This window comes from Anastrepha ludens, chromosome 6 (assembly GCF_028408465.1).
Source record: "Anastrepha ludens isolate Willacy chromosome 6, idAnaLude1.1, whole genome shotgun sequence".
Lineage (NCBI taxonomy): Eukaryota > Metazoa > Arthropoda > Insecta > Diptera > Tephritidae > Anastrepha > Anastrepha ludens.
Genome location: NC_071502.1, coordinates 51,882,113 through 51,905,173, shown reverse-complemented (window position 1 = coordinate 51,905,173; position 23,061 = coordinate 51,882,113). Strand labels below are relative to the sequence as shown.

Here is a 23,061-nt window from a genome sequence, read left to right as displayed (position 1 = left end):
AAGGGAATGGTAACATTTTCAGGCATCTCTATGAACTTCGTGCTGATGTTTCTGTCCGCAAACTGAAATTCGAGGGTCGTGCCAAGGCAATCTTTCGAAGTAGGTAGGATTAGAATGAAGGGAAAATCTCTCCCTCTGTCTTCCTTACTTTAAAACAAAAAATATCATTATGGTTCACTGACTTTATGAATAAGAAAAAGGTTCACATTTGCAACGACATTATTCTCCTGGCAATTTATCAATTCATTTCAGGCGGAAAACATTTATTGTTCCCAAAGTTACGTTAAATAATAGGGATTTACTCATAAGTTTTGAAAATTTATTTAATTATTTTCAATAACTTTTATATGAAAATATAGTTTCTGCTACAAAAATCATATAAATCCACGTTCCAAACTTTGTGCAAAGTAAAAAAAAAAAGTTATAAACATTTTCATAAGAGCTTCACACTTTTTAAACTTGAAATTGTAATATGCAAATTTCAAGTAAGTTAAGTAACTCACTTTTTTTGCTGCGGTTGTTTCATTATTTTTTCCATATAAAAAAATGTCGAATATGCGTTATATGGAGAAAATGCACAAAATCGACAGAAAAAAAATTGTCAAAAATCAGCGTGATTTTTGAGCTACTACAGATTTGCAATTTATAATATCGAAATTCGAATGAAACTTGGTTTAATATGAGTTTTATTTTTAAAGAGAAATTATTCAAAGAAAATAAGAAATATATAAAATGTCAAAAATCTTCCGTAGTCCTTGCGCTATAATTATTTAACGCAAGGCAAGGCCATCCTAAGGATGATCGATTTACATATTTACGAAGATTGCACTTTAACTGTAGGGAAAAAGAAAATTGTGAGGGCAACTTCGGCTGTCATGTCATTTGGGAAATTCGGCAGCCGATTTCTGCACAATCATTTTACATGTACATATGTATGTATGTACTCCTCCAATCAGTGGTTGTTCAGACAGCAACGAAGCAATATGAGCGGGGATTGGGATTGATTTTTTTCGTATATCACGAACACAGTCTGGCACAATCATTTCACGCATATTTACATACTCGCCAACACATATTTACATTCTCATCAAATCACACGATTTTCAGACGCAATGTTCTAAACGAAATGTTATTGGTTAATTTTTTTTCGTATATCACCAACACAGTCTCATTGTTTTTGTAAACACATCCCAAGTGACGTTAGCTCGTCAGCTTATTCTATCAAAGTCGCTCATAGTCGAATAATGAATACGTATTCACTTAAGTCTGTGAAAGAGCACACCTCCAAAAATCTTTTTACCATGGATCATCCGCTGTGGTGAAAAACAAAATTGTGAGAGTAACTTCTGCTGCCACAGCATGGGGTACTCGGCAACAGAATTATGCCCCCTTATTTCACAAGTATTTCCACACTTCTCCAATTAGTTGTTGTTCAGACGGCAACGAAGCAATATGAGACGAGGCTGTGTTGAGTTTTCTCATATATTATCAGCATAATATCAGTTTTTTCGTAACCAATTCGCTGGCATGTACCATCTGGTGTCAATAAATCAGCTGATTATTTAAAATTCGCTGAGAGTCGGCTAACGGTCTGATCTTAGCCACACTTCTAAAGCTGTTCCACATAACACTAGGCTCTTCGACTGAAGCTCTTCGTCTAATATGAGTGGTTATTAAACTCTGATAATGACGTTCGTCAAAATGGGAATGGTATTCTTCAAGGTGATAATGGACTCTCGGCGTTCGACGTTTAACGCCTGTGTGTATTTCAGCGGACATTTCGATGAGATGAGTCGTGCTTGGTGGCTCTGCTTCCAGCAGAGGACTTTTGTGGTGGTTTCGGTAGAAACATCCTAACTGCTTACTGCAAATCCCTTTGTAATCTTTTTTGCATATTAGCATTATTTTGTATATATGTCCGACACCCTAAAATATGCTTAAATAACAGGCTTTGTTGCAGAAGACCAGCTGCTGTTACGATGCCAAATATCTTCATTGAAATATCTATATTATTGTTCAGCAGACCGCATTTTTACCTGCAGATCTTCAGGGCAGAGACTGCCGGTATTCTAACACTAACTGTAGGAGACTATGCTCTCACTTATTTGAAATCAGTTACTAAATTACATGGCTACTGTAGGAAACACAAGCTTCAAGTAGATCAGCTTTTCGTAAGTACAAGTATGTGATCTATTATTCATCTATCACACGCTGATGTGCCTCAAATAACAAAGATAAATCAACTTCAACAGCAATACAAATTCTCTCTCTTTAATCTTATCTGCCATACAAGTAAGATTACTATTGACTTAAGTGGTTTTTAAGCTATTTTTTATTTTGAAAAAAAAACACATGCACTTAAATATTTCTTTAAATTCTTCATGGCTTTCAGCTGTGGGAAAGTAGACGTTTAAACAAAAGCATTGTATAGTTTTTTGACAGTCGCTTTATTTATTACCCATTTCTGCCATTAGAGAATGAGGAACATTTATATTTATGTATACTAAATGTACATGTATCCATAATTATGTGGGTGCTGCTTGTTGGCAAAATATGCAGCCAAGTGATGAGGCATGCCAAATTTGAAGTGAAAATATTATTCTAAACAGTGCGATGCTGGCTCTTGATGCTGGTGTACAACTCATTTATCTACGCGTGATTTAATTTGAACAATTAGCATTGAAAACCAATTAATTGACAATTGTGAATTAATTTTTATTCTTCTTTGTTTCACTTCTCTTGGGAGCATTGGGAGCTACCATCTTTACATTAGGGTAGGTTAGGTTGAGTGGCTGTCATCCGACATATTTAGGCCTGAATAATCCCTTTGTGATACCACTGCAGCTCATCCTTTCCACTCCTGAGTATTTTCTGAACCAACCCTATTTTCAGCAACGCTATCTGTGAGATTTCTTGAACACTGTTTAGAACGGCGAATCCCAGCGCGGAAATCCTTTTTCTGTATTGAGCTGTGCATGTCCATAAGAGGTGTTCTACGGTTTCCTCTTCTTCAATATGTTGACAGCTTCGACAAAAGCCATTATGTGGTACCCCAAGTAATGCAAATGTGCCTTCCAATTAGACAATTCTCTGTTCTCTCCTGTTCTCTCCTGTCTTCTAAGATTCAGTAGCGAATTTGTGCGCCCGTGTTTCCATTCTGGTTTGCCTGCTTATTTGTCAAAGAGGAGATTGCCTCTAACGGGCATTAGCAGCATTGATTGAGCATCTCTCTGTTTATAATTTGCACGTAGCTAAGGGAATCGGTGCAAATACATTATCAGAGGTTAGTGGCTTATTGTTGTACCTTCCATGCAAGCTCACCTCCTTTGCAATTACCTTTTATATATCTATATGGCCTAGTTCAGATTTATTTTAAGATATTGGGATACTGCGCATAATAATTTGTTGCATTCAACTACCGTTTTTGACGAGTGTTTTACTGGCTCTAATGATGCCAGAGCTGCCTGACTATTGGAGTGGATATAGGTATACATTCCTAATCAGTAAATATCCGTATATATATATCAGACTCTATTTTCATTATATACCGTACAACTGTTCCATGGCTATCATATTTTGCATATCATTTATTGGTCTTTGTTGGTGAAAATTGTGCAATTTTTTACTAATCTTATGCGATATTAGTCATACATTAAGATGGATTTAACATAAGCGCTGAATATGCGTAGTTTAGTTTTTCTGAAGATTTGTGAGCTTGACCATACAGGATTAAGTCCACAGAAGGCTGCTCAACCTATTATTGGCATCTTCCTCGGCTATGCCATCTGTTGTGTATCCGAGAAGCATATGCCATCGCAATAGTCCAGGTCTTCGAATTGTCTGCAGAAGTTCCAAATGATGCGCCTTTTTGCAAGATGAATTTGGTCACTCCATCGTTCAGGACAGTTGCGAAGAAAAGAGGTGAGAGTGGGTACCCTTGTCTTATTCCAGGGTCTGTGATGAAAGATGTAAAGTACTGTCAGTTCTAAGTTGTCGTACATAGCTCTCATGAGACTAATCAGTTTCTGAGGGACTCCTCTGCCAGTTCCAAGTTTTCATACATTGCTCTTATGAGACTAATCAGTTTCTGGGGGACATCTCTGTTGTAGAGCAGTACCCACATTGTGCCTCGTTCTATTGTATCGAAGGCTTTCTTAAAGTCGAAGAAGAGCATGTAGAGTGGCGAGCACCATTCAATTGATTGCTCGGTGATGGTGCGGAGTGTGTTTGCTTGTTTTGCTCTGATGGGGGCGAAAAACCGTCTGTTCATCCCGTAAGTTAGTTCTCAATACGCTTTTTTTATTATTGGCATCCATTTGGGTGTAGAGTTCCATGCTCCAGTCGCGAAGTTGGTATCGTTATCGATTTATTCGTAAAGTTCATTCCATTACTGGATTTGTTCACTGTTGCTCGTTACCAAATTGCCCGTTTTGTGTCTGATTAGTTCTTTCTACTAGTTTCTTAGCTTGTCAAGTGACCAACGATTTGGGGTAGTCTTCGCATGTTATTTTTAAATTAATTATAGTAAAGACGTTTTTTATTAGAATTTTCGCGAATTCTCTAAAGATGTTCTATAAATTTTAAACACTTGCATAATTAACTGGCTTAACATAACCTCACGAGCCAACACCAAGTACTTGAGGCTACGTAATGGAGGTAAGTAGATTTCAGAAAATGGGAATTTCTTCTTAAAGGGTTTAATTGATTCTGTTAAACTTTTAGTTAAATTTAGATAATTACTTTGACTTGAGTGGTGGCCCTCGTAGGCGCGAGCATTTATGCATATATACTATTTGGATGGCACCGGATTCCATGCTCACTTCGGGCGGAAGCGTTAATGAAAGATGAAGTTTTTCCTAGCAATGAAAGGCATTCGGAAGACCAAAAAAAATAATTCTTTGAGAACGCGTGTACCACTCTGTTCATATGACCTTAATTCTAGCACCAGCGCAACCTTATATAGTTCCAGATCCAAATACAATCTTAAAGTATGCTCTGACGATGCCTAATGCAACGGATATGTGCCGAATCTAGTGTGATAACATTGTTTTGGTTTTCATCTGTTTAATGGAAGGTGAAAGGTTGTCCGCAACTTCTTAAAGAATTTTGGTTATATGAGCTCATCTAATACATAAGTATTGAAATAAAAAATAGATGAAAAATGTAAGTTTCTCGACTTTGGGAGGATCTGGTTGGCAAAGGAATGAATCCACCTTAAAAAGTAATATATCTATTGAAATCTACATATACTGAAGGAGGCCTTTTTGACAAAATCGGTGTCATGACTGAATAATTGAATGACTGAGAAGCAGGTTTGCTCTCATCCCAGTACCTCATACAAACCCAGTTCTCTCAATAAAACTAAGACGGAGCTGGGTTGAGCAGAGTATGCGTTTATTTTAGCCATACCAGACCGCGATGTCTACTTCTTCTTCTCGCTTCGCCATCACTTTGAGAGGCTGGTGTGTTTGAGTTTACAGGGATTGACCGCAGTAACAACAGGTCATCAAAGAGTTATAAAAGGGAAATAGGAAAAATATCAAAATTGTCTTTTTGAATTCAAATTCAAATTATTCAAACTTTAAATTTTAAAAATGGTTTTCGACGGAGAAATATTAATATGTTAATTGTATTTTTGGGTTATTTAATTTTGTATTAGTTTTGTGGCTTAGAAACAGAATACTCAGGAGACAGAAATTAACAATTTCGACACCTGATTTTCGTTGCTTTTAATTGAGGTAAAAAAGCTGCCGAAGTAGCTCAGGATAGTTGTGTCGGGAGTGGAGAAAGTATCATAGGTGATACTTCAGCACGGAAATGGCTTGCAAAGCTCAAAATCGCGACTTTGGTGTCAATGACATGTCCCATAGCGCCTTCTGGCCTTCTGAATTCGATGAAGAGCGTCTCAAAGTACTTATGAAGGAGAACGGTCGCAAAACCCATCGTGAATTGGCGGAAAAAATTAACGATTTTCAATCACTTTCATTCCGTGAGATTTACCGAAAAAATTGGGAGCCTGGGTGCCTCACGAGTTCAACGAAAAAAAACAAAGTCACCTTCAAATTGCTCCTCAGCATCTCGCCCGTCATGGTGATCAATAGCGCCTTTTTTTTCCGAATCGTCATGGGAGATGAGAAATGGTGCTTTTACATCAATATGATGCAAAGAAATAAAAATACTTGATCGACAAAGTCAAACCATACACTTTTACGACAACGCCAAGTTCCATGTCGGACAAGTCGTCAAAGTCGCACTCCAAGAGCTCGAATGGGAGCACCGACCAATTACCATAATAGTGTTTTGTTAACCAATTTTCGGACTATTCTTTGGGAAATTTTGAAAATAAATAATGTTTTAAATAACTTTTTTTTTAACCGCACCGCTTTTGCAACATACGATAAAACAAAAAAGCTACGTATTATAGCTATTTGCAAATAGAATCGAAAAAAAAACTTGTACTGCCGTGCACCATTTGAAAACTTTTTTATATTACTATGAGGCGAAAAAGATGTTTCTCTTATACAGTTTTTGGTAAGTGCAATAAAAGGACAAATGCTTATTTTTGGCGCCGAAGCGAGTGCCTCTGGCAGTTGAAAATTTGGAAGTAGTCAGTGATCGATATTGATGTGTGAAAATAATTATACCTGTATATCCGAAAGTATGTATGCTTATATTTGGGTGCGTACATATGTGTGTAAGTAGGTATTGTAATATTTTTAATAATATTTGGTTCAACTTCTCCAGAGTTCTCAACACTTTCTCACAGAGGCATGTTATTGAGTGATGTTTCTACCCAAAATGAGTTTATAAAAAACTTGTGAGCGCATTTATAGTTAAAAATTTTTTTTTTGTATACAATTCACTATGAAAAGCATATGCACAGGGTGTCCGGTACTTAGACTTAGACTTAGGTTTTAAATTTAAAGTTTCTACCAACCGCTGATCCTATGAATGGGGGCGGGACGCGTTATCTCCGTTGATCGTGCGGTTATTTTAGTCACGATGTCACGGTGAACGGGTGAACTATGTGTCTTCACAATTGAATCCGATCTCAAGGCCGAGATAGATCTTGTCATGTTACAATATTAAACGGTTACGTGATTCCTCAAGTAAATATTTGATTCGTTTATAGGTGCGAAGGTTCCGAGCAACAAGTTGGATTGCAACCAGCGCACGGCCGGGGCCCAGCCGGACTTGTAGAACAAATGAAAATACTGAGCTCCTGGGTACAAGTACAAGTTGCACGATAATCCGCGTCAGCCCGAGCGCAAGAGGGCGGTTGTCCTGGTATTTTCAAAACCTAGTGTGCATGAAATATTGAGGAAGGATCTTATATTATACTTTATCTCTACAAAACTCAAGGCGTGCAAAAGCTTAAGCCCAATAATTTCAATTTACGTAAAAATGTCTGCGAGACAATGATGGAGCGATTTCGTACGCTAAACCGTATCTTTTGGAAGCCCATTTTCGTTGGAATGGAGGAGTAGATAAGCAAGATTGCCGTTATTGGGCACCACTATTAAAACATTAAGAGCCACTTCACAGTCCCAAAGTGACGGTTTGGTGTGCACTGTCAAGCAGTGGAATAATTAAACCATATTTTTTTTAATTATCGAAGGCAAATATTTTCTGCTGACATGTCTCTTATCGGCTATTATTTTTTTTTTATTATCAATAATGTGAGATCATTCATCCTTCAGTACACACATATGGTTTCAGCAAGATGGCCCCACTCCGCACACAGCCAGATGGACTACGGCGATACTGCGTGTTTCATCCCAAACAAACTGATAAGCTGTTTTGGTGGCAACATCCTGGCTACCCAGGTCATCCGATCTTATCCCTATGGACTTTTTTCTATGGAGGTACCTCAAGAGTAAATTCTATGAAGTAAATCCAGGGACCATCTCCGCACTAAAAGAAAAATATTGTTCGCGAGGTTGATGGCATGGCCACATCACTTCTCCAGGGGGATACGGAGGCCAGATTCCACCGGTCACCATTTAGAGGAGATCATTTTTTCAAAATATTTCTTTATAAAGTTATCGAAATAAACTTATGTCAATAGCATTTTTTTAATTTAGCTTTTAATTTCTAATTCCACCACCGAACACCCTGTAGATGCATGAGCAAAAATGAGTTTGTGCACCTTAATAAGTAAATCTTCGTGTACCGTTGACTGCTAAGCAATTGGAATTTTAGAAAGATTTTCGAAAATATTTATTTGAAAGTGTATAATTATATTTAATAAGCATTTGTACATATGTACATACATATATATATTCATACACAAGTACATACCACTACAATATCCGCTTTACTTTTCTCCAAGCTCACTACACATGAAGTGGCATACGTACATGCATACGTACATGCATACATAGGTACATACAGTCACACATACAAATGCAAATTCGCTGATGTCTCTTGCGGTTTGATGTTTCCGTTGTGCGGCGTTATTGTTATTGTACACGCTTTGAGTTATTTAGTTTTTTTCCCCTTATTTGATTGCCTGCTTGTGTTGTTAGTCTTTTAGTTATATGTAGTCGGAGCTTAGCCAAAATGAATGATATTTTAATGAGATTATAGTAGATTTCCAAAAGAAAACATTTGAAATGACAGACACCACAAGCCGATCAGCAGCCGCCATTGCCACCAGGCACCTACCATCAGTCAGCAGCCACCAGCCGGCACCCAGCTGGCAGTCCGACTGGTGATACATCCATATACACGGAGAGGGGCAGGGTATGACTATCTGTCTCCTACTATGAATTTGTGGGTGAATCTGTATTTGTGTGTAGTATACACGTATATGTGTTAGTTTAAGTGTACCTTGACGTAGACAATTGACTCGCTGTCTCCATCGTCCAGTTTAGTCTTGATACTGATTCAAAACGGGAAGAATTCAAATTCATTCACGCCAAACGACAAGCGTCCGTCATACGCGCCATTGCTCCTGCCGCAAGCGAGGAAGAAAAAAGAAGAAAATCCGCAAAATATTGGAAATAAAACGAACGAATTTTAGAAGATAAATTGCAGTCTATAAATATTTTGTATAGTATAACTATAGGCGTTTTCGCATTTCATTCCTTGCAAGCGTGTGTGCGTGTGTGTTGATGCCTTTGTTGCATTTGAAGTGTAATTAGTGCTTGACAAGTGCATTTGAAGTGTTCCGTTTGTTTTCGTGCAAGAGTGTAGAATAAAGAAAAACACACACACAATGGGCAATTCTACAATGGTAATTATTGCTACAATATTCGCATACATACATACATACTCGTACATATCAACATTTTTGTCTATAAAATTAATTTATATAAAAGTAATAATTTTATTGGTAATAAATTTTGAGTTATGATTATTTTAAATGATATGGTTAATAGAAATACTAGGTGATTTTCTGGTCATATTTCGGGATGCGTACATCACATCGGGTCACACTATATGGTAATTTAAAGGTGACATTATGCTTCAAAACAACTTCTTAGACATTTTTATGCTTAGGAATTAAGTTGTGTGCTAAAGAGTACCGAAATAAAAGTACGACTACAACTGAAAAGCGAAGTCCAAGTAGGTGGCTTAAAAATATTTGGTGCTTTATAAACTCAATATCACATCGAATAAAGCAGTAAAATGGCTATTCTAACGATTGTACCAGCATTAATATGGGCATCGGTCTTATGCTTGGAGGCCCTTTATTACAGTAGGGTCGTGCCTTGATAGATCAATCGTTGAAAATGTACATTTCCGTATAATCTTGGAAATCGTGTTGTCACGTTGATCTGTGAGCACTCATAACATTGCCTAGAAACTGAAGACTAACCAGAACATCATTTACAGGAAGCTGGTTACAAAAAGATATTCGGCGTACCATTCGTATTGCCAGAAATTAATCTTTGCATCGCATTGATCTCGTAATTCTGTGCTAAAACATAGAGAAGTCGTCCAATTCTCGATTTCTGAAGCGGATGGTAACTGGCGATCAAAGATGGGTCACATACGAGAACTATAAAAGATGTCAGTTAAGTCACGTGGAGCCTGCCAAAACGATCGCTAAACGCCGATAATAGCTAAGATGGCTTAGCTGTGTATTTGGAGTGATTGGAAGGGAATAATTCTCGATTAGTTGTTTGAATAAATATATCCAAACCCATAACTCGTACCGCATCTGTCAATAACTGAACAAATTGAAATAGTCGATCGCGTATATGGGGCCAGAAATGGCGTATAGAAAGGGCGTTGTGTCAAGACAAGTCCTCACATCTTTGACAATGCACCGGTGGATCTGAGAGCTCTGGTGAGAAGTGCCCTTACATCAACCATAAACTCCGAACTTGACACCAAACGATTATACGTTTTCAAGTATTTATAAAATTATTTTTCTGATAGCACAAAAACTGGTCTCAAGAGAGACTTGTGAAATTGGGCTGATATATAATATATCTTTTTTTGCTTTTTTATCAATTGGGATGTGGACTTTTTCACCTGGGGAATAATGAAACAGCGTATAGTTGATCTAAGTCGAATAAATCGGGCTAATTGTTTTTTTCATGCGACTTACATAACTTGCAAAATTATTAAACTCGCAGTCGCGATAAATAGATGTAAAATGAAAATTATACAAAAAGAAAACACGGCTGACTACTAAAGTACTTGAATAACCAGTGAGTTCTAACTTATTTTGTATTTCAAGAATATTTAAATTCGAAGTTATAGTTTGGATACAGTTACTAAACTTTCCAGCCTCCAGTGGCGCAGAAAAACTTAATTAAGAGTAAAAATTTGGTGTTATAAAATCTTTGTTTAGTTTTTAGTGGGCAATAAAAATAAATTTCTTGAAAATGAATACTAACAAACTGCGATTTATAAAAACTAAAAATATTAACAGCAGGGACCCAACACTAACTATGTTACTTTCATATTTTAAATAACACCCTTAGAACTTTTTGCTTGCCCGCATAAAGTGAATGGATATTTTACTTCTATCAATTCTTTTTACATACAAAAACTTGTCATATATTTTTTAGCTTGTAATAAGTAATACAAATAGCTTCCAATTTTTAAAGAAAACGATGCAGGTTGTTTGTAGGTAAAAAGATTATAAGCTGGCGCAAAATTAATCATACAATTTTGTTTTTGAGTCAACTGTTTTACTAACCACGAAAAATAAAAAACAAAAAACAAATTATTTTGCATGATGAACATCTTTATTTGGACCTTTGCAATTTTTTCTTTTAAGTTTAAAAGATATCATCTGTCAAGTGGTTGCTGTCATTGTTGATTCACATTTGTGCCCGTTTATAGTATTTTCTATGACTTTCCGCAAGATCTCCTATGATAACTGTCCGCATTCCTGTCCAATATTCTCCTTAAGGGGCCCCGGAGGTCTAGAGATCGAAAATTTATGGTATTTTCAGGATTTTTTTTCGAAACGATATTTAAATTTTTTAGACTTTTTCTTGAACTTCTTTTACATACAAAAATGAAAAAAAAATTTAATATTAATAGTTTTAAAAATGGCGCTGAAGTTTATCCTCCTGAAGGTGCAATATTCTCCTTAAGGGGCCCCGGTGGTCTAGATATCGAAAATTTATGGTATTTTCAGGATTTCTTTTAAAAGGATATTTAAATTTTTTAGACTTCTTATTTAACTTCTTTTACATACAAAAATGAAAAAAAAAAATTTAATTTTAATAGTTTTATATTGTAAATGGCGCTAAAGTTGACCCTCCTGAAGTTGGACCTGGACGGTGTTGTCCATTTTGGCTCTTCTATTTATCTGAAATACAAAAACAAAGAAAATTATTATTCAGTATGACTGTAGCTATGTCCCGCCATAGAATAAAACACAAAAATTGAGAAAATGGTGCGGCTTTGAATTTGTCACTCTAAAAATCGTTTTGTTTTCAGTTTTTTAATCAAAAAGAATACGAAATATATAATTGAAATAATAATATAATTTAAGACGATTCGATTAAATAGTTTTAGTTTGACAACACCAGGCCGAGAAAGGTCGTTTCGAGAAAAAATAGTTTTAAATTTGAGGTACAGGAGCGCGCGGACCGCTCTCTACCCAGTTAATGTGCTGTATATGTTTAAGATAAGTATATTTTTAAAATACTATACTTTCGAAATATCGAAAAAATAAAAAATCGATTTATTGGCCAAAAATTCGCCGTTTATTATGGTGGTATGGCATTCGCCAGTAACAGTTGCCATATTGTCGATGACATCGTCAAAAAATACAGCCAAATCCTTCCTACCCCGTGAACGCCGCATCAGACAATATGTTTAGGTTGATGTAATGGCTCCTCGTGCATTGCACGCGAATTTTCAGTACCTTAAAAATGCAGAATTTGCTTACTGACGTATCCGCTTAAACGGAAAAGTGTCTCGTCGCTCATGATGATTTTTGACACAAAATCTTTCTCTTCGTTATTGAAATTGAGGATAACTTGAAAGTAATTCACACGCAAGTGACGGTTAACAGGCATTACACGATGTACAGTTTGCTTTTTGTATGGGCACATCTGTAAGTCTTTTGTTAAAATTCGTTGTAGGGACGGTCAGGTGAAACGAAATTGCGTGGCTCGTCGTCTGGTTGATGTTTCTTCCTTCCCAGCGATATTTGCAGCTACAACCGTGATATTCTCGGCCGAACGACCAGGGGGTTGGCATAAACACTGTGCAAAGTCTCGAGTGATTTCAGTCTGTTCGAGGCGAGCAGTTAAGCGTCGGAACATATGATCAGTTGGCGTTCTCCAAGTAGGGAATCGATGTCCATATTCACGCTGCGCCAACAGTACCCACCGATTATTGGAATAAGAAAAATGGACACAATTATACGACTTTTCCTAGTTATACCCAGACCTAGTATTTATGGTACAAAGGATGTTTTGTATTAGAACCTGGAGATACTTGCCCGTTACTATAAGTGCAATGTGTAGGTTCAAACAAAATACTAAAACTGAATGAGTAAGAGGTTGCCTCCAATATCATTCAACTGTTAATTTGCCATAATAGACTAAACTAGCAGTGCTTAGTCAAGAAAATGCCAGTCATTGCAAGTTTTGCCGCTACAACTTCCCCATCGACGTAGTGGATTTTGGTTGCCAACGGTGGTTAGGCGTTCGATGAGTTATCCTTGTATAAAAAAAACTATGACTTGGCAGCCAGTTCTCTGCAGGCCTAAAAGCAGAACAAACATTTAGAGTGCCCACATAGTAGACGCTGAAAGCCGAGCCAAGGATAAAGATGGTGAACGCGAGCAATACACTTCAAAGCTGGTTGTAAGTCTACTTTGATACCAAATCGCGTAGACATAGCAGAGTGAAAGCTGCGAGAGACACGAGTAGAACTGAGCAATGCGAAAAATTCCGACACTTTTCTTAAAAGATGGTTATCATAAGTAGGTTATTTTAAGCCGAATAATGGGTACTGATGCTTTGATTGGTGATCTTTTTCTGGCCCTTCTCTTTGGGACAAAAAAATGTGAATGCTATCCAAATCGGGATTTAGTTGAAAAAATATTTAAAATTCAGTTACAAGTGAAATTATTGAGTACTTCCCAACTCTTTCTTTATCAAAAAATAAAAATATTTAATACAGATCTCGATGCAAGATATTCTTTATATGACGAAACCATTTCTTTAACTTTCACTAACAAAAACATAAATAAAATTACACCCGTGTAATTATTATTTATATTTTCAATGCCACAGAATTTATGAAAAGTGGGAAAGGATGGAAAGATGGTACTGTCACGTCCCCTAGTAATTACGTCATAAAAAAATATTTGGTAAGGAATTAAAAAAAGGTTTAATGAGTAGTATTTTGAGTCCAATTATCAATTGAAAGTTACAGAAATATTTGTTGTCAATCTTATTTTATATGTAGAAATATTTATTTTAAATTTATGAAAAATTTCAAATTTATATTCTCGTTTGTGAGTCTATCACACAAAATTGAACAATCAAATAAAAAACACCCACAAAATTGAACGATCAAACAATGATCCTAGGCGTAACGGGGCGGATGTAAACACACAAATTGTAAAGCAAATGGCATGTAAGTGAATTGCGAATTCTAAATGGTATCGATTCGTGTCGAGCACCAATTTTGGCATCGCACATTTCGTGGCCTTCTATGAATAGATATCGATATGACATGTGGGTGCATAAATGTCCCAATCCATTTGAGTGGGTCAGATATACATACATAAGCACAAGTACGTACATGCATGTGAGTGTACTAATGTAGAATTATAGTATATTTTCCAATGAATCTTCAACACAATCTAAGACCAAATATACTTCAGGGTAATCAGGCGGCCGCCGTAGCCTAATGGGTTGGTGCGTGATTACCATTCGGAATTCACAGAGAGAAGTTGGTTCGAATCTCGGTGAAACCAAAATTAATAAAAACATTTTTTCTAATAGCGGTCGCCCCTCGGCAGGCAATGTGAGGGGTGGAGAAGGTGTCATAGGCGAGTCTACAGCACGGACATGGTTTGCAAAGTTCAAAAATGACGACAAATGATTCGTCCCACAGCGGAAGGCCCTCTGAATCCGATGAAAAACGTCCCAAATCACTTTTGATCAGTGATGATAAAACGATTCTCAATCACCTTAATTCAATGGGATTTACCGAAAAATTGGATGCTTCACGAGCTCAACTAAAAAATCAAAGAAAGTCGCCTTCGAATTGCTTCTCAGCATATCGCCCACCATCGAGCAGCACGCGGTCATAAACAACGATTTTTGTAGCGACTCGTCACGGGATATGAAAAATGGTGCCTATACACAATATGAAGCAAAGAAAGGAGTGGGTGGCTCCTGAAAATACGCCAAAGCCGAGAGTCAGGGTCGGATCTTCATCGAAAGAAGATCATAATATATGTTTGGTGGGACTGGGAAGGCATGGTGCACTGGGAAATGCTCGAAAGAATGCCTCGGTCAACAAGGAGCTCTACATTGCCCAATTACACCGCGTGAATGAGGCTATTCATCTGAAAAGACCTGATCGACATGGTCAAACCATACTCCTTCACGTCAGCGCCAGGCGCCATGGTGCAAAAGTCGTCAAAGCCGCATACCAAGAGCTCGAACGGGAGGTCCTTCAGTATCCGCCATATTCTTCGGATCTTGTTAACAGCAACGGCCTATATATAGTTGATATAATTATTGTTCGTTGTTTAAATAAAGGTCTTCCGCAAAAACGCTATGAACTCATTACCCGCCTTAATAGCTGCTAGCAATTCCTCGTTCACTAACTACATTTTTCAACAGCAACACAGTTGCAAACAATTGAATAAAATGTAAAAATTTCACTACAGCAAGCGATTCGTCTTTGGTAACAGTACAACACAACTTCAAGCTGACCTCTTGCGCAATGTCTTCATCTTCATTTTCATCTTCGCTTGCACTTTGTCTGGAACTTGAGCAACACACACCGATAATGAAGAGCATGATTTGTGAAAAACATTATAATTCTATCAATGCCTGCTGTTTAATTGAAATGGAATGAAAATAACTAATTAAAATGGGATGGATAATTAGATGACTTTTCGATAACGAGTGCTACTAGAATTGATATACATACATACATACATATGTATATATATATATATATATATAGTCTATCGCTCAACGCACAAACTAAGCTAGGCATATACATACGTACGTATATATGTTCATTGTAGCACTCCCACAAAATACCTGTTGATTTATATTTGAAGGTCTGCCATTAACAAAAACCTTTTGGTTTCCAAACACATTTGAGTTTTCTGTTTCATATCTGAATTAGGCATTCAATATTACACACGAATCGCCATACAAAATATGTGTTATATGCATATATACATATACATACTTTCATAGGCACGCCAGGTATACTAGCGTGTACCATCAACGGCTCGACGACGGGCAGCAAAGGGATCGCCGTACTTTTTATAAATGTTTTTAACAGAAAACAGCAATAATTCAATTCGTAATGCATTTTTGTTGACGACAAGAACAAATGTTCGCAAAACATTTCATTAAACATAACAGCTATGTATGTATGTGTAGGTATGCATACAAATTAAATGACCGCTAAAGACAGGCTACACCTCAATCGAGGAGCCATTAAAAGCAGCTACAATGTGCGTTTATACACACACACGTGCTTACATACATATGTAGATGTCAATATGTGAATTCACGATTGCACAGGTGATTGCTCTGACGCTCTTATAGGCAAACTATAGCAAAAAATAAGAAACAACTATAAATTATAGTTAAACTTATAAATATCAAATAATATATGTATGTATGCGTATGTGTGTACATGTATGAAATATGTTCAAAAATAAATGCATTTAGAAAATAAATTAATTTTAAATATTTTCAATGCAATTTAAATACACTTTCAACATTCTAACGACAAATTCTATTGTCTAGAAAATGTAGGCTTCATTGCTAGTGCATCGTAAAATCAAATGCAGTGTGCAGTAGAGGCATAAACATATGTTGCAAATGTACATACTTACATTACATATGGAAGTGTGCTTATAGTCATATATGTGTGTATATATGTACATAGATATGTACTTCTGTCCATTATGCACATACAAATTGAAGAAAGAAATGCAAATATGCCGAAAATGATGGGGTAAAAAGTTGTTGTTTTAAAAATAAAATTTCAAACAGAGGCAAATTTTGCATTTGTGAATTGTTGCTGCAGTCATTGCACATTACCTACACTGATCGACGTTAAGGTAGCCGCTAAAATGCAGCAACAACTTTTGCTATACAATGCATTCGACGGACACTAGGACACGCACACACATGTATATGCACGAGCACATCGCCCGCAAGCGTATGCATGCATCGGATGTTTTTTTAAGAGATTGAGAACTTCAAATAATTAATGCAAAACAGAAATATTGTTGGAGTGCTTTTTTTCATTATAATCTGGTAGATAATTTCATGGCATTTATTTTTTGAATATGATAACCGGCATATATCCATGAGTTACTTGGTTCATTCGGTCAGTCGAATTTTGCCCGTATGGCGTCTATAGTGGCTTGCAATGAAACGATTGCTAAGCGCGCTTTATGACGAGTTGCGCCGCCTTTGGAAGCATTGTTCTGGCGTTAAACGATTCATGATGACTTGCTAAACCTTACTGATTAGAAATGTTAACGCAGTTTCCTATTCTCAGCTGTCAAACCATAGAATCGATATCGATAGTTCTCGTAAAGCTAAAAAAACACCCGATGGTCATTATGTTTGTTGCTTTGGTTGCTGCTGCGACTCACTAATGCGGCAATAAATTTCAAAATATTCACGTTTACATATTTAAAACGTTGCTTCCTTGGCTGCTGCTGCAGTTGTCACCGTTATGTGTATGCAATGATCAACGGCCAGGGAAGGGCACTGCAATTTTCTTTGACATTTACATAGAACGAAATGTTAAATGCGGATTATGGTGAGGTCCACGCCGCAAGTGATGCGAAGAGTTGGTGAATTTTGGCAGCTAAGCGAATAGTGAAAGCGAATAAGTAATAAAAGTCTATGTTTTGGGCGAAGTCGGATTGTTGTACCCAATGTATCACTTCTTGAGCCTAAAAGTTCACTATTAGTTGGTACATTTCTACGACAATCGGAGTAGTTTAACGGAACGACGCAGTTTTTTGTATGCCCAAATCAATCGGACCATTGTGATTGCATCTGAGCGGGCTTTATTTCCCTATGAATGTCTTAAAGCTACACAAGAGATGCCGAATCTTTAGTCAGATATTTGCTAAGATAGATTTGTCTCTTTTTTGACGGAGCGGCACAAGGCTCGACTCAAAGGTAGAGATAAAGCTGGGCGCTTTGTAGCGCTTCGTCATCTCTGCAGCTGCGACAAAAGTAATTTGTGAGGAAACCCTTGCGCTTGCTGTGCGATCCCCAAAACCATGTTCATCGATGGTACCCCTCAGCCATACGAATAGATTGACATTTATGAGAGATTACAGATTTAGATCGTATTTCATCGAGCTTAGTCCAGATCGGTTTTGTCGCCCAGCACGTGAATTCGCTCGCTTATCTGCTAGGCCTTTGTTCCGTGAAAGCCGATTTTTGTAGGAGTTTACATATAGGAGTACCTGCAGCATGGTTCCCTTCCTTACCAGCTTGTTCGCAATACACTTTTCAGTGCAGGGTTGTCGGGTGGTCTATACCACATTCGTACCGATCTTCTTACTTTCACCAGTAGAATTCCTTAAAATTTATGAGAAATATTCCATACTGCTCCAACAGCATTAGCGTTATCTGTAAAGCGATGATCGCTATTAAAAACAACTTGCACCAATGAGTGGTCGTTTTTAACTATCTGGTATTAGCAAGATTCATTATATGAAGCAACAGACTTGTCAAAAGGCGACACTGGGACCATAACGGAGTGTCCTTTGATGTCCCCTGAGCATCACTTCTACATTGTTCCGGTATCCACCTCAACAAGCCCGTGTTCCTTGCCCGTAAGGCATTGAGGAAAGTGAATCATACCTCAATGAGTTTAGATGTTATTATGTGAGACTGCCTGTCTGACACAATGCAGATGCACTTCGAGGTTGTACCTCTTGGCAGGCAGTCTCTGGTATGGTGTTTCCAACATGAACCTGAAACTAAGCGTCAAAGTGCCGAATGGAAGGCTCCAGACAGGCCACCACCCAATAAATCGCGTTTGGAGAAGTCAAAAATCAAGAATTGTCAAGAAGGATTTCTTGCCAACGGGCCAAGCCCTCAATGCAATTTTCTCTCTTGGCATTTTGAAACGTTTCTTGCATCGCATTCGTCGAATTCGCCCTGAATACCGCGAAGAAGGAAGCTGACGTTTATTGTGCACCATCTCATCGATCCCCTCTTGTGACTGATTTTTTGACTAGAAATCGCATTTGTACCATCAATCACTCACCGTATTTGTCTGATATGGCTCCTTGTGACTTCTACCTATTCGGGAAATTGCATTTGGCCATGAAAGGAAAACGTTTTGCGTCCGTAGAAGCCATCCAGAAGGCTGAAAGACATCCTGAACGACATTCCGGTCGATGACCTGAAACACGCTTTCGAAAAGCTTTTAGATCGCGCAAAACAGTGTATCGAGGCCAGAGGGGACTATTTTGAATAAATAAATTCGAAGTTATCAGAACACAGCTCCTGTAATTTCTATTTTAGCTTAGTCTTGTTTCTTTTGGACTTCACCTTGCATATATCTACCTCTCCTGGCTCGATATCTGGTGTTTATGGTACTCAAGTCAAACGTTTCAATTCAGTTTTTAATTTTATTATTTCGTTATAAATATATTAGCTATGTAGATTCTCTCAACTTTTACGATTTCAAGCTTTTCGGTATTAGTCGCGGTATTTAGATATTTATTATTTTTCAACAACTTAAGTAGAAAAAATTTATTTAATATTTTTGAGAAGCCCGCTCCTATACAATGAATAATAAATAAATGACGTTGAAATATATTATTTCATTTAATGCAAAACTTATTTCGGTACTAAAAAAACAAAAAAGACATTAGTTAAATTTACACGATGACTTTTCACCCTGTGTTTTTTGCACATTCTCTTTTAAAGAAGTCTTCGAAAATCTTCGCGCATTTACACGATGATTTTAAGCACTCAACTTTCTTTGCTTATTCATTCGATGAAAAAGTATAGCCGTTAATAAGAAAGCGAGGCCAAGGGCACTTGAATAAAAGCACGAAAACGTGATTACGATGATAGCGAAATCTCAAAAAAACCCTCGACTTCGCTGACCGTGCGTGCATGCCTACCCCGTTGACCGCTCTACACCTTTAGCCACCAAGCTTGACACGTATGAATTTCTGCCTAGGGTCAAAAGTTATCGTGTAAATTCGCACAAAGTAAGTCAGTGAAACATTTTAGAACAGAGGCATTCTCAGAAAACAGAAACAACTTTTCAAAAATATCCTGATTTGCTGAAAGGTTAAAGTCAATTGGGTTTTTTTTCTATCTCCATTTCATATGCTTAGTGAAAAATTACAAATCCCGGGACTGTCGTCAAAAATTTCGACCCATTCGAGACTGAAAAATAGCAAAATTTTGGGGCCCAGGTATCCCGAAATCCCGAAATCGACACCCCTAACACATTTACTCTCGTTAGATATAACGATTTTTGACCCGCCTCCACTTAAGTGCCCATTACTTGCTCAAAGTTTTAAATAGTCCTTAACCATTTGTACATTGGGTATAAAATCTTTGATGACAACATTTTTGACTGCATTAGAATTGGTTTGCATATGCCTCTCATATTAGACACACCTCCTTCCACCCTCTGCCTTGAGAAGCTAGCATTGAACATTTTTACAAACGCCAGCCAGCGCCTACTCATCGCATGAAGCACGCGCAGGCCAATAGTCAATATTCGCAGCAGCTGTTGCTGTTGCCCTGTTGCGTCTGCTAATGTAGCATTTGCCAAGGCTTGCCCAGCTCAGTTATAGTCATTGTCGTCGTCGTCGTGGTCGTGGTCGTGGTGTCGTCTTCACACATTTCGCGCCCAGCCGCCAACCATCAGCCTTTAGCCTGGCCTGCGCTGGGCTAGGCTGTGTTGTGTTGTGCTGGGGCAAACGGTCATTAGTCGCAAATTATTATTATTATTATTATTACAGCTTCAATCGAAACAGCAGGAGGCGGCGCATTTTTTGGGCGTACAGGTGTAAGCGCGTTGGCGGCAGCAGTTGCAATTGCAACTACTTCTTCTTCTACATACAACGAACACCATTGCATACTAATTTTGAAATAGCAAATACAACTACAACTGCATACTTCATAATCGTTTGCTTGGTGTCTTCTATCTACAACAACACCAAATCGAATTGCTGTAGCGCCTTAGTTGGCGGCTCCAAAGAAAGTGTTGCGTGTAACACCTAGTTGCAAACGCCCAACGATAAACACGTCGCATTGCCAAACGTACGCGCATCCAACGCGAACACGCTCCGCAGCGCAATCGAAATTTGCAAAAGCATTGCATTCAAAATTTATTCCTTCGTCCTTAACGTATTGTTGCTGTCGCAGTCGTTGTTGTGTGTCTTGTCGTGTTGTGCCTTGCCGTATCGTGCCGTGTCGTGCCATTTTTTAAACCGTCTGGTGTCGTCCTTATTGTAACTTTCCCAGCGCAAAGGAGTGCAAGTCCTGCGCTATATTAAACTTGTTTGTGGATAATTTTTAAGAAAGCACACTCACAGCCATGGTGAGTATCCTGACAGGATAGTGTGAAGAAATGAAGATGGAAAAAAATTCGATAAAGGATGCGTATGAATTTAAGGAACTTTTGTAAATCTTAAATAAATAAGTGAAAAAAGTAAATTACACGCAAAATAGCAAGCTTGAAGCGAAATTAAATATTTCGTAGCCTAACTCATTAGTTTTTGTTGCTCTGACTAGTCTAACTGACAATTACCCATTAAGAAGAATACTTAAGTCGCTAAACGGCGAAAAATCAAAGCAAAAGTTGTATTTAATTTTGAGTTTTTGTTTTTACAGTCGAATTTCCCATTAAACTGAATGTAGTGCCCCACTAATTTTATATGATGAAAAATTTTAAAAGCGCATAAAAAATTACGAATGAATTACGTATACTCGTACAAGTTTATTTACATATGTACCTATACAAATGCCTTCTGCTGCCGCCGTAGACGAATGGATTTGTTTCGTAGACGAATGGATTTCTGTAAAGCCCAAGTCCGAAACCCACAGTAGAAACATCGAAAGATCAAATGATAGAAAATGTTTCTTCTAATAGCAGTCGCCCCTCAGTAGGCAGTGGCAAGCCTACAACTATATTTCTGCCATGAAAAACAGCTCCTCATAAGAAACCAACCACCGTTCGGAAGCCGCATAAAACTGTAGGTTCCCAATTTGCCGAACAATAAGAAGACACGCGCTCGGTGCTTCACCAAATTTCTAAGACCTCTGAATATGTGATTCATATGGGAGAAAACTCCACATCGTATACAAAAAAAAAAAAGACTATTTTCCAATAACTAACGCGGTTTTGAGCGAATTTAAACTTTCACTCCAAGACTTTTGCAAAGAGTCTGATTAAAAAATTTAAGATTGTGATGGTAATTTTTTGAAATTCGTTACATTTTTGGGAATTTTGTACAAAATTTGACATTTGTATTTGCTTCATATTTGTTGTAGAATGGGTTATACTTTTGCAAAAAAGTAATGTAAATAATAAAAGGAAAGTAGTCAAAACTGGTCGAAATTTCGCGAATTCAATTTTCGCCCGTAAATTTAATATATTATACATAAGTATATTCTTTTCTGTGCAACAGAAAAAGGTAATAATTATATAATTTGCTTTTGCAAAAATTGCTTTGTTTGGGTTTGTAGTTGACTTCCAGCTTTTATGGTTTTTTCTTAATTGAACAATGCACAGAATAGAGCCTTAAAGTCGTTGCGCTCGTCAACAAAACTGTCGTATACAACTGTAGAGTGCGCCATTCTAAACCATTCTCCATACGTCAAAAAAAAGCTAGATTCTGTTTTTTCCATCGGAAATATTAAATCTGTTGTATTCTAAAACTTCTGCCAAAATATTCTGGAAAACTACTAAGATTTTCCGGAGCTGCTTTGCATTGAAAACATCTGCAAAATTCTTATTATTTTGGTACCGCTGACAAAATGTTTACACATTTAAATGCAGAATTTTTAAGCATAATTCTTGTATCACTTGATATTATATTCTAAATTTGTGAAAAATATTTTCCATTTGAAAAACTAATTCTAGGTATAAAAAAACTCGATTTGATGTTATTTTCAAATCGGTAAAGCTCAAGTAAATGTTAATACTTTGATACCGTTTTTTGGGTGATCCAACGTTATAAAGGGCCTTTCTGGTATGATTTTGCATAGTGCCCTACAAAATAAATGCAATAAGAGTTTCACTCCACTACTTCATCAGTGGTAGTTAAAACACGAATTTCATTATCATAGAATATTTAGTGATAGTGGAAAAAAATTAAATATCACTAAATATTTAGTGACAGTTAAAATCTTTAGT

The 23,061-nt window shown here is 37.2% G+C and overlaps 1 protein-coding gene across 2 annotated transcripts in view; it reads left to right on the top strand.

Annotated features, from left to right (window-relative positions):
- Window positions 1-9,134: 9,134 nt before the first annotated feature.
- Window positions 9,135-23,061, top strand: part of LOC128866550 (troponin C) — a 29,498-nt gene continuing 15,571 nt past the window's right edge. Inside the window, exon 1 of one of the 2 annotated variants that reach the window (XM_054107372.1) lies at window positions 9,135-9,238. In XM_054107372.1, the coding sequence (XP_053963347.1) occupies window positions 9,221-9,238 (18 nt within the window). In that variant the 5' untranslated portion in view covers window positions 9,135-9,220. Of the gene's footprint in view, window positions 9,239-20,488; window positions 21,244-23,061 lie in introns of those variants that run through there. The other variant, XM_054107373.1, reaches the window with a different exon arrangement.